General features: G+C 44.0%; 1 protein-coding gene and 1 long non-coding RNA gene across 2 annotated transcripts in view; one reads left to right on the top strand and one right to left on the bottom strand.

Moving 5' to 3' along the window:
• The window catches only part of ALK (ALK receptor tyrosine kinase), a 641,950-nt gene that overhangs the window by 547,962 nt on the left and 79,615 nt on the right, over window positions 1-14,373 (top strand). The window contains exon 9 of the mRNA XM_074331841.2: window positions 10,034-10,203. Coding sequence (XP_074187942.2) covers window positions 10,034-10,203 — 170 coding nt within the window. The remainder of the gene's footprint in view (window positions 1-10,033; window positions 10,204-14,373) is intronic.
• Window positions 12,446-13,151, bottom strand: LOC148758955 (uncharacterized). The gene is made up of 2 exons (XR_016019861.1): window positions 13,050-13,151; window positions 12,446-12,570 (listed from the first exon to the last, which is right to left on the bottom strand). It is a non-coding gene; the product is annotated as an uncharacterized LOC148758955 (long non-coding RNA).

A 14,373-nucleotide genomic window follows, 5' to 3' on the forward strand; every position in this document is an offset into this window, starting at 1 on the left:
CCTTGGGCTTCCTCGCCATTCAGGAGAGAGAACCTGCCCCTCCCTGAAGTGGGCAAAACGATATCACTCTCATTTTCCACTTTCCAGCAACATTGGAATCCTCCCTCGCTGCTTCTTTTAATATAGTTTATTGTTTCTTCTGATTACAAAAGTGCTCTATGTTTATTATAGAACATTAGGAAAATACAGGAAAGTGTGTAGAAAATTGAAATTGCCCACAGTCTTACTCCCCAAAGATAGACCCCTGTGACAACAGTGGCACATTTCCTTCCAGACAGATGAACGTAGATTTGAGCGGAGTGATAGATACAGAGTTTCTACATTGAGTATCACACCACATAAGTATTTTGTGTCTTCTTTCTCTACTTAATATTGTATTTTCCTGTATCAGTATCATTCTTCATAAACATCCTTTTAATAGATACACGCCCTCAATTTCTTTTATTGTTTTTGTTCTAGTTATCAAAAGTAACAGATGTGCATTGTAAAAACTTTAGAAAAAACCAAAGAAGGGAAAAGGTATGTGTAACTCCATAACCTCACCAGTCGGGGATCCCGCGGTTATTATTTTTACACAAAGCACTCATGTTTCCTTGCTGTGTTTTCACAAAGGGGGCATGTGGATATCCCTGGCTGGGTGTGCTCTGGCTTCGAGGTGATGCCTCAGAAAGAAGAAGACGTGGGGTGCTATTTTCAGAAAGCATCTCAATCTTTTAACTCTCTTACCTGGTCAGGAATCCAGCATTTCTTAAGCCTTCATAATTGCAAGTATTTGCCAGCTATTTGATTTGCTTGTTATCAGAAGTCTGCATCTGGCCTGCTTCTTGCTGTGTTGAGTTGATTTTTCATTAGGCGCTTTATACCTAGAGAGTTGGTGTTTATTTGTTCCAGGTGAATTAGGAGATGGTGTACAAAAACACTGGTTTTTGCAGTGAGTCAATACTCTCAGTTAAAGAAGAGACCATGTTGAAACCAAGGAACTCTTAAAATTACAAGTTCACACCCAGAATCACAGCCCTGTGACATCTTAGGCCAGTTAGGATCCTTACTCTCCATCCAATGGTTTCATGTCCCTGGCAACAACCCCAAGCCTGGCTATCCAGCAGCAACTGGATGTGCAGAATATCTGGGGAGTACCCACCACCCACCTCAAGCAAGCTCATCTTTGAGCAGCTCTGTCTATTAGAAAACATTCCCTTTTGTGGAAGTGAAATATACACTAGAGTTCCCATCTTTGGGTTTGTCTCTACTATGGTAATTCATGCAGCCCATCAGAAATTCAAGGACAAACAGCACCTCCCCCCCACATATCATGTCCTACATTTGGGGGTGTTGCATGCAGAATGGACATTATTTGACACCTTTGATTCTCTTTTGTCCAACTTCAGCCTAAATTCCCTGCTGATATTTTTTTTTTTTATGGGCTCAAGAGATTGTTGTGAAGTTGCCACGAGGTATGCATAGCAAACACGGGGCACATTCTACACATAAAATTGCAGTAATTACCTCTGGAGGAGGAAAGGGCCATGAGAGATATAATAGCATTAGGCCTAGCCACAATGCTGCTTCTGCTTTACATACAGGACTTTAATTAATAAAATGACAAACACTGGTAGCACATAATTGGAAAGTCTATCAGGGCCCACTGAGAGGGAAGAAAAAAGGCCCTTGTGAAAAGGCTTGCTGGAGCCAGAGATGTAATTGCTGGTGGCGTGCTCCTGGCGTTGTCTCTTTTCACTTGTCTCGTTTGCTGTCTGCATATAAAAGAGTTTATTAGTCAAAAGCTGTCATTTATAACCTATATCTATTAGGGCATGTCTAGGAGAATCAAAAATTGTATCGTTACCGGCCCCAACAAGTGTTATTTCTCATAAATATTATTTAGGATTTGTATAAGATTTCCCATATGTGTGTGAATACTCTCGTTTTACACATACACATATATGCCTATTAATTGTTTGGCAGAGACAGTGGTTATACATGGTTTAAAATCCACGATCTCCCTAATTTCCCCAATGTGAAGTTATTTCTGGGAGGAGATCTTGTTAAAATATAACTTCTGACTCAGCAGGTCTAAGGTAGGGGCTGAGACCCTGCATTGCTAATAAGCTCCCAGGTCATGCCAACACTGCTGGTCCACAGAACACACTTTGAGCACCAAGGCTCTAGAAAACCTTCACAATACATCCCAAAAGATATAAGTGTGTATTACTATAATATGTTACATGTCTATAACACTGTAGATATGGTAGAAACAGCATAGGACATAGAGGGGAATCCAGGCCTGCAGCATATTGGCTGCAGTGACCAGAGGTGACTTACAGAGGTGACTTACTAAATCTAAGCTTCAGATTCCACATCTGAAAAAGTGGGTATGATAATACCTACAGGAAGGAACACTGTGAGTATAAAATGAGACATCACATGTACAAGTGCCTAGCTCAGCTCTCTGGTAATCAATACATAGTCAATGAACACATTACTTCATCCAGATAGAAACCGCTCTTATTAAGATCAAATTCCAAAAGGTTTTACCTGAACCATGATCGTCGAGATCAAGCCAGGTCTATCTGGCATGGATAGCGACACATAACGATTATCAAGGGGTTGTTCCACCTAGGAAAATGGAAGACTGACGGGGACTTGAGCCTGGGATCTGCTCAGGGAACGACAGATAGTTGCTCTATACACTTAGATACAAGTAATTAATAGGGGCCATTCAGTAGGAATTGACATCAGTCCTCCAGTTTTTCTAAGTAAGAAATTGATGAGAACCTTACCTTGTAGGAACGAACGAGAGGATACTTCTGGTCCCTTTGCACCCTCACACCCCCAGCCCAGGGATCTATCACTCTCTAGTTGTGCTCACTCTTTGCCCAGGAGTGATGTGGCAGCCACATAAAACCCTCTGCTAAGGGCTGTGTCCTCCCCCTGCAGGAAAGTCACTCTTTCTACACCTTGGTGACGGTGGGCCCATTTAAAACCATTATTTACTTATTAAGACCTGCCGGCCGGCCTGGTGGCTCAGGTGGTTGGAGTGCCATGCTCCTAATGCCTAGGTCGCCGGTTCGATTCCCACATGGGCCAGTGAGCTGCGCCCTCTACAGCTAAGATTGTGAACAACGGCTCTCCCTGGAGCTGGGCTGCCGAGAGCAGCCAGAGGCTGCCATGGGCTGCTGTGTGCTGCGGTAGGCCAGCGTGAGTGGCCGCCAGCGTGAGTGGCTGGCAGCTGAACTGCCATGAGCTGGCGACTGACTGCCTCAGCTGAGGGGAGCGCAAGGCTCATAATACCAGTAGGGGCCAGGGAGCTTTGTCCTGCTGCTGAGAAACAAAGGCTTGAACGAGGGTGGGGGGTGGGGGGAAGAAAGGGAAAAAAAGAATTGCCTCTTACTCAAAGTTTCAGATGAAAATGGACCCCTCACTGACCTGCTACTATACCAGTGGCCTCAACTGAGTAGACTCACGTGGAGCGATTTGAAAAACTCATGCCCAGGACCTACCCAAGGCCAATTAAATCAGTCTCTGGGGTGGGGAGTCATGAAAGCTCTCCAGGTGATTCTCGTTTGCAATCCACTGGTTTAATTTAACCATTTCATCACAACATGTGAGATCTTTCTGCTCCCACCTTCTTTATCTCACTCAGTCTGTATAACCACCGTATGGTTATTTTCGCAGGTTTGTCTATAAGAAAATAAAAGCTCAGAGGGGGTAAGGGGCTGGTTGGCTTAAAGTCACACAGTTAATTACCTTTGGCCTTGGAGCCCAAACTCCAGGTTATCCCATTGTCAACAGAAAAGGAAACAAGGAGAGTGTGACAAGTGTGGGGGCAGAGCCCCAGAGAGCAGTTTCCAGGCTCTCGGACTCACATAGAAAGGTGCTGGCTCAGGTAGTAAATGGCCATCAACTGTGATTGGATGGCCATCAGCTGTGGCTAGTTGGCCATCAGCTGTAACAGTGAGCCATTGGCCACTAATATAACTGCTGTGGCTAGGCTAGGAGAAAAATGGGGGTTAGCAAGAAGATGGTGGCTGAGCCTGCAAGCGGCACAGTGAGGGTTGAGAATTGTGTGGCTCCTGTTTCCTGTTTCTCCAACCCAGCCACCAGCGAGTATAGTGGTATGATTCCCCTACCTATGGGTCCGTGGGTGTTCCTTTTTGGCCTCGCCATATCCTGCGTTCTTACGTGGGGAGCGGGAGCAGAGACCCCACAGGCCGCCCCGCACAACAACAAGCCACCAGAGAATGAATGCTGAGACAGAGGGCAGATGCTTCTGATGCATTCTAGAACGGACGCGGGATGAGTCATAGGAGCAGTCGTGGGCCCCAGAGGCTGCTGTCTAGCTTCGTACGTCTCTGCAGATTCTGCTGCAGTAGGTCTGGGGCCGGGCCAGTGATTTTGCATCTCTCATGAGTTCCCAAGTAACACCAATGCTACCAGCCTGAAGCTCAGACTCTGAGTAGCAAAGCACTGACTGACTCTTAGCAGCAGAATCTGGAATAACTAGGGATAACTACAGGAGAGAAGTAGGCCAAGGGGAAGACCACTTGTAATCTTGAGGAAGAAAAGTATCTGCCTGGATACATCACTTTACCACATAATCAGTGGATTAAAAAAAAAAAAAAAGACCAAAAACCAAACTTTGCTGGTCACTCACTGGCTGCCAGTTTGCAATCTTATTCCATTTTGTATCTGTTTCTAGAGCAAGATTTTGTTGAATCTCAGATATTGCACTCCCTGGCTTAAGTTTGGCTCTACATAAATGTTTTCTGCTATAAACATAGGTGGTTGTATGATGAGGTGAAAGGAAAGTCAAATTTTTAATTTTCCTTTTTACCCATGGCTCTGAGCAGTTGGGTTATCTTGACTCAAGTCCTGACTGTATAATGTCAAATGTCTTCACTCTCTTATGTCTTATGTCTTCATTGTCAAGTGGCTTTGATTACTTCTCCTTTTGCTACACTCAGCACAATTGCAATTATTCATTTACATCCAGACTTCCTGGCTTGGGTGATAAGCAACACGAGGACAGGGAAGATACACATAACATGCCGCACAGAATAGCTGTGCAGTAAGTATTTGTTGAATGAATGGATGGTCATCTCCCTCAAGGACTGAGCCCAAGAGGGATCCTGGCGGACCTCAAAAGCTAAGGATGCCCGTCTTAGCTCCATCCTTGTCCAGGTGGACTGGCCTAAAATATATAGCGCAGGAAGATGGAGACAGCTCGGCAGTCAGCTGGTCAGTGGCCCCAGTGCTGACATGACAGGGCTGCATCTCACCAGCATGTTTAGGGCACTAGCAGACTCCTTCCAACTGAAACTTTCCTAGTAAGTGGCTGAGAACTGGGCAGTTTGGATTAGAGTGTGTGGCTGTGATTTGAGGGGATCCTCTCCCCTTTCCTGGAAGCTGACCCCTAGAATTCAGGGCAGTGCTAAGGAAAGTCATAGGATGGAAGGTGGGTTTCTGTCCTTGAGAGGGGCACCTGGTAAAGCTAGGAGGGTCTTCCTGTAAATCTGTACATGTAGACATTTCTTCTGACATTGATTGGCTCCTACCCCATGCCTTCACTTGGCAATTACTGAGAATTCAAGGTCACTAAGACATTCCCTGCCTTGAAGGAACTTGTAGTCCAAGGGAGATGGAGGGTTGAGAGGGAAGCCATGGCAGCAGAGCTCTGCCCCGTGATGGTCCCAGTAACGCCAATTACAAGATTTCAGAGGAGGCGGAGATCATTTCTAAAGTTGATGATAAGAAAAGGCTCCCTGAAAACAAAAGAGACTTAATCTTTTTTAAGTGGAAATAAGGAAAGAGCAGGTAGAGGAAATGGAAGGATCAAACGCAAGAAGCAGAAAAATGCTAAGTAGGTGCAAAGCTGGCAGGTAGGCTGCTGTGGAGGAGAGTGGGAACCAACATTCATTGCGTCCCCGTGTGTAGACGACTGGGTGAAAACTCTGGCAGACCCTCCTACTTATCTGGTTGCTCTAAGGTAATACAGACAGTTCTTCAGTCACTTCAAAACACAAAACACAGCCTTACTTAGAAATCAAAACGCCCACCTGATCTAAACTTCAATCTTTCTTTAAAGTCTGGGCTTCTTTCCCTCCCCACCCCCACCACACTTAGCCCTCTTGCAGATGAAAAGCCTGAAGTCAGGGAAAGAATGGGCATTGATTTCTCTGCTTCACCCAGCTCTCTTCTGTGCCTACCTAACTTCCTTTTTTTTTTTCTTTGAACTCTCCCTTCCAATTTTATTGTACATGTTATTTCTTCCACTTTATATATGTACAGCTTCTCTTTTTTTATTTTTTATTTTTTGGTGAAAATTGCTTTAATAAAGATATTTTTTATTAGCTTCAGGTGCACAAAACAATGTAATAGACATTTATCATTTATATCCCTCACACAGTGATAACCCCCCCTCCCCCAATCTACTACCCCTCTGACATCGCACACAGCCATTACATTTCCACTGTCTCTATTCCTAATGCTGTACTCCACTTCTTGTAAATATATATGTGTGTGTGTGTATGTGTATATATATATATATATATATATACACACACACACACACATATAAATTGTAGTTGACATTCATTATTGTTCACCTTCAGCTTCAGATCACTGTGCCTTGCTAACTTCTGACCTTTCAAGGTCATAAGTGCAGGGAGGGAGGAGACATAAGGTGAGCAGTAGAGCTCTTACTTGACAGGGACTGTTGTGGCATTGGTATTCTCCACATGTGACAAAAGTTTAAGGCTTACTGTGTCTCACCGGGGCACTTCTGGGGTTTCTTTGGAGATCTTCCTTTCTCCTCACCCCCTCCACTATGACTGGGAGTCTTTTACCTTGACTGGGACTTATATGTCTCCATTCCAGGTGGTCACGTACTCCTTCCTCTGCCCTTGGGCATCTCAAGATACCTGCAGCTTCTTTTGACTGACTTCTGTTTACTCCTCCAAGTAGCCTCTCAGACAGGATCTAAAATGACCCTCATGGACTCCCTTATACGCGGCTGACTCTCATCTATGTGCAACTCTCATGCATTTTTTGCCCCAGCAAACTCTGGGAGTGCAGGCCACCCAATGCTGCCATTTCTCCTTTGCTCTGCCATCACAGCAGTCAACCAGCCTCTTGTTCATACTTAAGATTTTCCAGGTAGGCGACAGACACCAATCCACCATGCTCCCCAAACTGCTGGGGTTATCATGTGCTTCGTACAGTATCATTAAAATCACTCTCTCTTGATGAGGATGAAGAGGGAACCTTCTTAGCAGAAGGGTGAAGTTAGGTAGAAATCGTGATACACCAAACGCACATCCCAAAGACTCTCTTTTGATAGTCAACCACCAGCTTTTTTATATTCAAATCATGGCTGAGGAATTAAGAATTATGTAACCCATGTCATCCACCGCCCTTGAAGGTTCAGCATCACTGTGCTCGCAGACTGCCTTCGAAATGTAGTATCTAGTGCCTCAGTGCTTCAGCCAAATTTCCTTTCCGACATTTTATTACATTACGTATTATCTCATTTAATTATCATTATAACCCTATAAGGTAGATAAACCTATTCCCATCTTAGAGAATAGAGAACTGAGTTTCAAAATGACTAAAGTGGTAAGACCTGGTTTTGAATTCAGACACCTCTGCCTCTAGAGCTCTTAGACCATTCTAGAATGGTGGACACATGTGGCTCAGCATAAGTGCTCAATAAATATTCATTTTATGGACAAAATGTTGGATTGCTTAGATTATAAAGGAATGTGAATGCTTTGCTATTAATTGAGAGGGAGTGAGAAACCACTGAAGAGTCACAGGTTGCAGTGATAAATGGGAAAATGTGACAGATATACAAAAGAATTGAGAAGGCAGGAAGAGTGGAGAGGGAGAAGCACTTTAGGAGGCGATGGAAAGTGTTCAAAGAATAAGTTATAAAGGACATGGTGAGTGTTGCTTTGTTAAAGTGATGAGGATAAAGTCAGGTTGAAAGAAATTAAAGAGAGAATGGATGACACGGAAATAGAAGCAGCAGTTACCTACCAGTTATCCAAGAGGTTAGCATCTGAATGGAGGTACAGAAATAGGTTGCAAGCCAAAGCAGCTAACAGGATCGAATAAAGGATATTTTTCCATGGTGGGTAAAACCTTATTTTATTTGTAGGCAGAAGAGCCAGAAGGTAGAGAGACTCTGAAGGTGCTGGAGAAAGTAGGAGAAAGAATTGACAGAACAAGGACTAGGGGGCGGTGAAGTGATTAGGGGTTAATGTAGAAAAAAAATAAAGGCTACATCTTCCTCTAAGACAGGCAAGGAAGAGAGGAGGTAGATAAATAGATATGCCGAAGAAGAAGGAAAAAAAAGAAGAAGAGGCTGAAGGAGATTGTACCTGGTATAGTAAACGTTTTCAGTAAAGTATAGGAATCAAAATAATGGATCAGGAATTGGGGATCAAGAGGTGACAGCATCTCTTTGAGGAAGCGTTTGAAACACCCATTGTGCTACATGTGTTTAGAAATCAACCGTGGAAATCAACAGTGGATGACTAAGTACCGCCAACCATCCAGGGCATTGAGGTTCAACAGTCTGATTTCACAGAAGTCCAAATCAGCAATATTCTGCAGCCAAGAAGCATGTGGCAAGCATTATCCTTAGCTGGGCACAGCAGAGCAAGGGCTGAGGGAATTTAGTTAGCAAGAGTAGGATTGAAATTTCCAGTCACAGCATCCAGATTGCACAAGAAAGCCAAGTGGCACCAGAAAAAAATGTAACAGTCTTGTTAAATTATTGTGGAAGGTCTCAATGGAGACAGGTATTTGCCACTCTGCATTCGGGGAAATAGAAAGGGTAAGTAAAGAGGTTAGGGTTATAGACCAGGCTTACCTGACTCAGGGTCTGAGAAGTAGAACAGCACCTGGACGCCCCAATGCCAGGTGTGGCCTTGGTGGTGAAGGGGTTGTATGCAACCTAGGAAACTTTCTGCTTCAGTGCCTCATGGCCCATAACCTCTCTGACCAAATTGTGAGGCAGCCGTGAATTCAGGGACTGGGAGACAAAGCAGCAGTGATTTACAAAGAAGGATGTCTTCAAACAATGAGAATCAGAGAAAAAAAGGCGCCATAACTGATGAGAACTCCAGCTGGCAGAGGGCATATTTTACCTTCCTTTCTGGAGAAGCAACTTTTATTACAGGATCTGAACAGGATTATTTGGGGCAATGATATGCTGTAGTTGTCCTAACTTTTAAATGATGTTTGTGAATTGTTTCTATCAAACATACAATCTCTATTACTTTAAACACAAAGACCAGAGACCTTGTATATAGTGTAGACGGCCTCTGGGCATGACTGCACTTAAACTTTCTTAGAAACATTAGCCACGATTCCCTTTCAGAGGTCTAGTGAGCAATGCCATAGAAACCTTTAATAAATACACACTGAAAACATATGACTGTGGCTTCCTTGTGGCAAAGTGGGCATTCTCATTCTGAAGGACAACCAGATTAAAAGATCTTGATATGCAGATTTTTTTCTCACCTTTGCTCACCAATGGCCACAGGTACCAAGTCATAGGGTCTCCAGTTAGCTAACACATGACATGGTAGCCTTCAAATAAGACTATTAGAGTCTTTAGGAAAGGAATGAAAATCTATGATACCCACATACTCAAAGAAATGGAGTCACAAAATCACTTGCCCAAGGTCACAGACAAAAATGTTTGGGTCTTCTTTAGGAAGTTCGTTTAATACCCCCATTGATCTTGCTATGACCTCAAAGGCAGAATCTTGTGAACTTTAGGGTGATGACAGGAAGCTGAACAAAGTTCCAAAACTGCCCATTGGTTGCCCCTGCCCAGCTCCTTGCACCTTAATTAAAGTCCTTTGGGAAACAGTGAGCAAGATCAGGTTGTGGGCATCCAGCTCTCCTCGCTAGGCAGACCTCTGCTGAGTCTCCAGAAAAATCCTTTAGGGTTGAGAACTCCAGGAAGGGACCTAAAATTTCCTTTCCATATCATGTCCTCTGGCTCTTCTCTCCCTTGCAGCTCCGAATGTCTTGGCTCATCCGTGGAGACTTGCAGGGAAACGTCTCCTTGGTGCTGGTGGAGAACAAAACTGGGAAGGAACAAAGCAGGATGATCTGGCATGTTGCCACCAATGAAGGCCTGAGCTTGTGGCAGTGGGCAGTGCTACCTCTCCTCGATGTGGCCGACAGGTGGGTCTCTACTCATCTCCATCACTCTCTTTCCTTCTATCAGCCGAAATGCAGAAGGAGGGCCTGTCTTCCCTCCCCCGACCCCCTCTACCCAAGACACACATCCAGAGTGCACATACACATGTACATACACAAATGTGCACATACACATGCGTGCACACACACTTTCTTCATGCTTACAGAGAGTACCATGTTTCTTTAAGGGACGTTGATGCTAATGAGTGTTCACCTCTCACATCTCTGGCCTGGCCTGATTGGCTGTCTCCAATATCCTCAAGAAGAAATAAAACGGAAGAACTCATATCACTCCCAAATAATAATTAGGCTTTTTATCTATATAGCATTTTTTCTTACTTAATAGATTCTTCCTTACTCTCCCTTTTGACTATTTATTCCTTATTGACAACAACAAAATCTCTGATGCAGGTAGGATTGGTCTTATCACGTTCCCCACTCCTGCCATTTTGACAAGGGAAGAAACTGAGAACCAAATTGGTGAAGCACCACGCTGGCATCAGAGTGAGGACAGACGCTCAGGTCGATCTAAGTCCAATGCTGTGTGGCGTCAGGCCCCAGAAGCAGGCGGATGAGATGAATGACAAATTCTTCAGTAAACAGAGTAGGACTTATCAGGGGCCCTGCTTCCTATTTAGATTCTATCACTAATGACCTTTGTGACCTTTAACTTCTCTGGGCCTCAGTTTCCTCATCTTTAAACTGAGTGTGTTGGACTAGAAGAAGATCGTTAACTCCATGTGGCTCTGTGGCACTGTAGCAGTAACCGCTGAGTTCAGCTGTCACTTGTCTCCCCAGAACGGCACCAGTCTGCCACCTGCAGTCGGCCTGGAGTAAACAATGCTTGAGTAAAGATGGCCCAGCATAGCGCAGCTCACATGACACACTGGTGTATCACGTTGAAGCCTCGACACTTGATGCTTATATTCTCCAGACCAAAAAGGGCAGGGGGTTATATCTATAAAGTGGGCAGGTAAATGGACCTGGAAAGGGAAGAGTCACCTTTAATAGGCTAAATACCAAATCCTACAAGCCTGAGCAACCTCTGCATTAGACCCCTGAAATAAATTAAAATTTCCAGCCTGGTAGATCCACCTTCAAAAAATGAGGGCAAAGGGCTTAAGGCAAGGCAGAGGGTGATTTCAGCTGGTACACAGCTTTGCAAATGTAAAGCTGAGTCTCAAATTTCTCACCAAAACTTCATAGAGTCTGCTCTTTCCATGAGCTCATAACTCGAGCTGTGCTGTCAGAGGGAGAAGCCATTGGCCTCACTCTGAGCACGAGCTTCTCATTCCTTCCATGTCTGTGGGTTAAAGATCAAAGCCTTTGGACATCCTAAGGCTCAGTGTCCCCAGGACAAATGGATTTAATTAAAGTGAAGGAAGGGGCAGTGTGGGCGCTTCCCACCATCAACTAGTCTTTTGTCCTTTGGGGTTGTGGGGCTGTGTGCAAGGGATGGAGGTCAGGAGGGTGAGGCCAGAGCCCTCCCTCCTGGGAGATGCTAAATTAATTCAGATGAATCAAAAGGATTGTTTTTCACCTCAATCGAGCAAGTCCTCTCTCTTTCGTGGCCACTCCAGGGGATTTATAGCAAGTAAGATGTTGATGCTATTCACTCCCATCCACTAGAGTTTTGTCTGAAAAAGACTTTGTTCTCAGCCTCCCCCATCCCTGTTGAAGGCTGTTTACCAGACTGACATTTCCAATATTGATAATGAGGCCACACTCTCCAGTGCAGATCCAGACAAAGACCAGCTTGGTTTGCTGATGCCTCATGACTTAATAAGTGTGTGATTACAGAATACACAAGTGCCCCCATTCTCGGGGAGCCTGCAGACCACTGAAACACTCTGATGTGGGAAGCCACCCCTGCCCCACCCCCATCCCACCCAGAGCTAGAGATGATATATGAAGATCAAGATCCAGAGACAAATGGAACTGCAGGAGGATGAGGCACAGGGGTTTTCACTTGCTAAAATCCAACTAGACTGTAGATGTGACTGGCCCATAAAACAACAAAAGCACTGTGGATGAAAGAGCATAGGCTTTAGAATCAGAAAGTCCCAAGTTTAAAAACTGGCTCACCCACTTACCAATTGTGTGACCTTAGCCAATTACTGAATCTTGCTGAGCCTCAGGGCCCACATCTGTGAAATGTGTATAATAACAATAGGACTTCACGGGATTGTTATGAGACGACACCCAATGACTATCAAAACCATCTATATATAGTAGGTATCAATGAATTTTATTTCCCATGCCCTCCATTCTCATCCCCCAGTTATGTAGCCTCAGATAATTTATTGAAGAAATAGCACAGATCACGTCTGATCTTCCAAGTCAAGCCATGTCCTATAAAAGAGCAATAATAACATTTACCGTCTTAGGGGGTTGGGGAAGGAAAGTGCTTGGGGAAATGCCTGCCCACATAAATGCTTAGTCACTAATAACTACTAATAATAATTATAATAATAATAACATCTCCTCCACATAATGTCTCCCCCACCTAAGTCCTCCGAAGAGGCTGGATGGCCAACTTAGCAATAATAACTAGTCATCCAACCCTAAGATGGAATGAGGGTTCTTGTGAACTTGCTGTCATCAATGCTCTGTTGCCTCCTTATAAGGGTAAGTCTCTGATAGAGAAGGTGCAACAGGCACACTCGTTCCTCTTTCTTCCAGGGAGAGTGAGGTCTAGCTGCCCAGATTGGCAGAAAATGAAAATGCGAGAAGGGAAAAGGTAGAGGAAGGAAATCAATAAGGCAATGAGACAAAGAAAATAGATAAAAGACAAAGAAAAACCAACTCCCTTCCTCCATTGGTGTTAGCACCTTGCACCACCTGTCCACAGCCCAAGAAGCTTCCTCAGGCAGGTCCCACATAGTTTCAGTCTTCAGCACCCACCTCCTGGACAGCTCCCCAACCGTGGACCTGGAAGAGGCAAGAACTTGACTCCCTATGCTGTCCCAAACCACCTCTGCTCCCAGGTTCCCCAACTGCCACACTTTACAAAGTCTTTAAAGCAACTTTTTAAGGCCTTACAGGCTAGCCCTAAAGTGCTCCCAGTCTCTAGACACTAGTCATGCCCCCTGGGCGTGACATGCAACTAACTTAATTAAGCCACGATCCTCTTGCCTGGATTTGGCAGTGGCCTCCCAACTTGTCTCCTTGGCTCCATTTTGTTGTCCCCACCCAATCCAGTCTACACAAGACAGCTGGAATACACTTTTTGAAATACAAATTTAATCATTTTCCCATTTTAAAAATCCTTCAATGGCTTCCCATGGTTTTTAAGGTGCCTCTCAAATTCCTTTAATAAAACCTTTATTTAGGCCCATGTGTGATCTGTCCATCCCTAACTTCACCAGCCTCTTTTCATACCATTCTTTCTTTATTATTCTACCTGGTGACCTCACTGAACTTGTTTCAATTCAGTTGTACTGTGCTAAATTCTTACTTCCGGGCTCTTGTACCTGTTACTATCTTCGCCTGAAAAGTTCTTCTTGTACCTTTATCTCCTTAACTTTTTAAAGAAGTCTTCCTAGACCCCTAGACTATATCGTAAACCTACAATATATTCTCACGGCTATTAAAACACTCCTATGATAACTTGTCACTCTTTACTATCTGTTTTTTCCAATATCTGAACATATACCAGCAAGAGAGAGGTCAGGTCTGTCATATATATCACTGTTTCTTGAACATCTAATACCATTCCTGACACATAACATGTCTAATAAATATGTGTTGGCAGAATGAGTTGAAGGAAATTGCATATATTTCCAAATTCTAGCTGAATTAACTGAGAATTTCACTTGTTGGAATCTATCTAACGTGCTTCCTCTGTTCAACTTGTGCCTAACAAAACAGATAAAATCCCATTATAATAAATACTACTGAAAAATGTTCTGTTATCAAATCAATACCTGTGCCTTGTCAGAGGGAACCCCAAAACAGCATTTATTACTCTTGTGACAAGGAATTCTCTTTAGAGACTCGCCTGGTACCTGTGCTTTCTTTGTCTATGGTTACTGTCCTGTTGGAATCTCTTTACATGAAAGACTTTGCTCTAAATTGTGTGTCTTTGTCCTCGTGAGTAGGCAGATCTAGAGCTGAGCACTTGAGAGCCAAGTGTTATATTCAGATAGCTCCCAC

The sequence above is a fragment of the Rhinolophus sinicus genome, chromosome 2 (assembly GCF_057876585.1).
Source record: "Rhinolophus sinicus isolate RSI-liver-muscle chromosome 2, RSI-T2T, whole genome shotgun sequence".
Taxonomy (NCBI): Eukaryota; Metazoa; Chordata; class Mammalia; order Chiroptera; family Rhinolophidae; genus Rhinolophus; species Rhinolophus sinicus.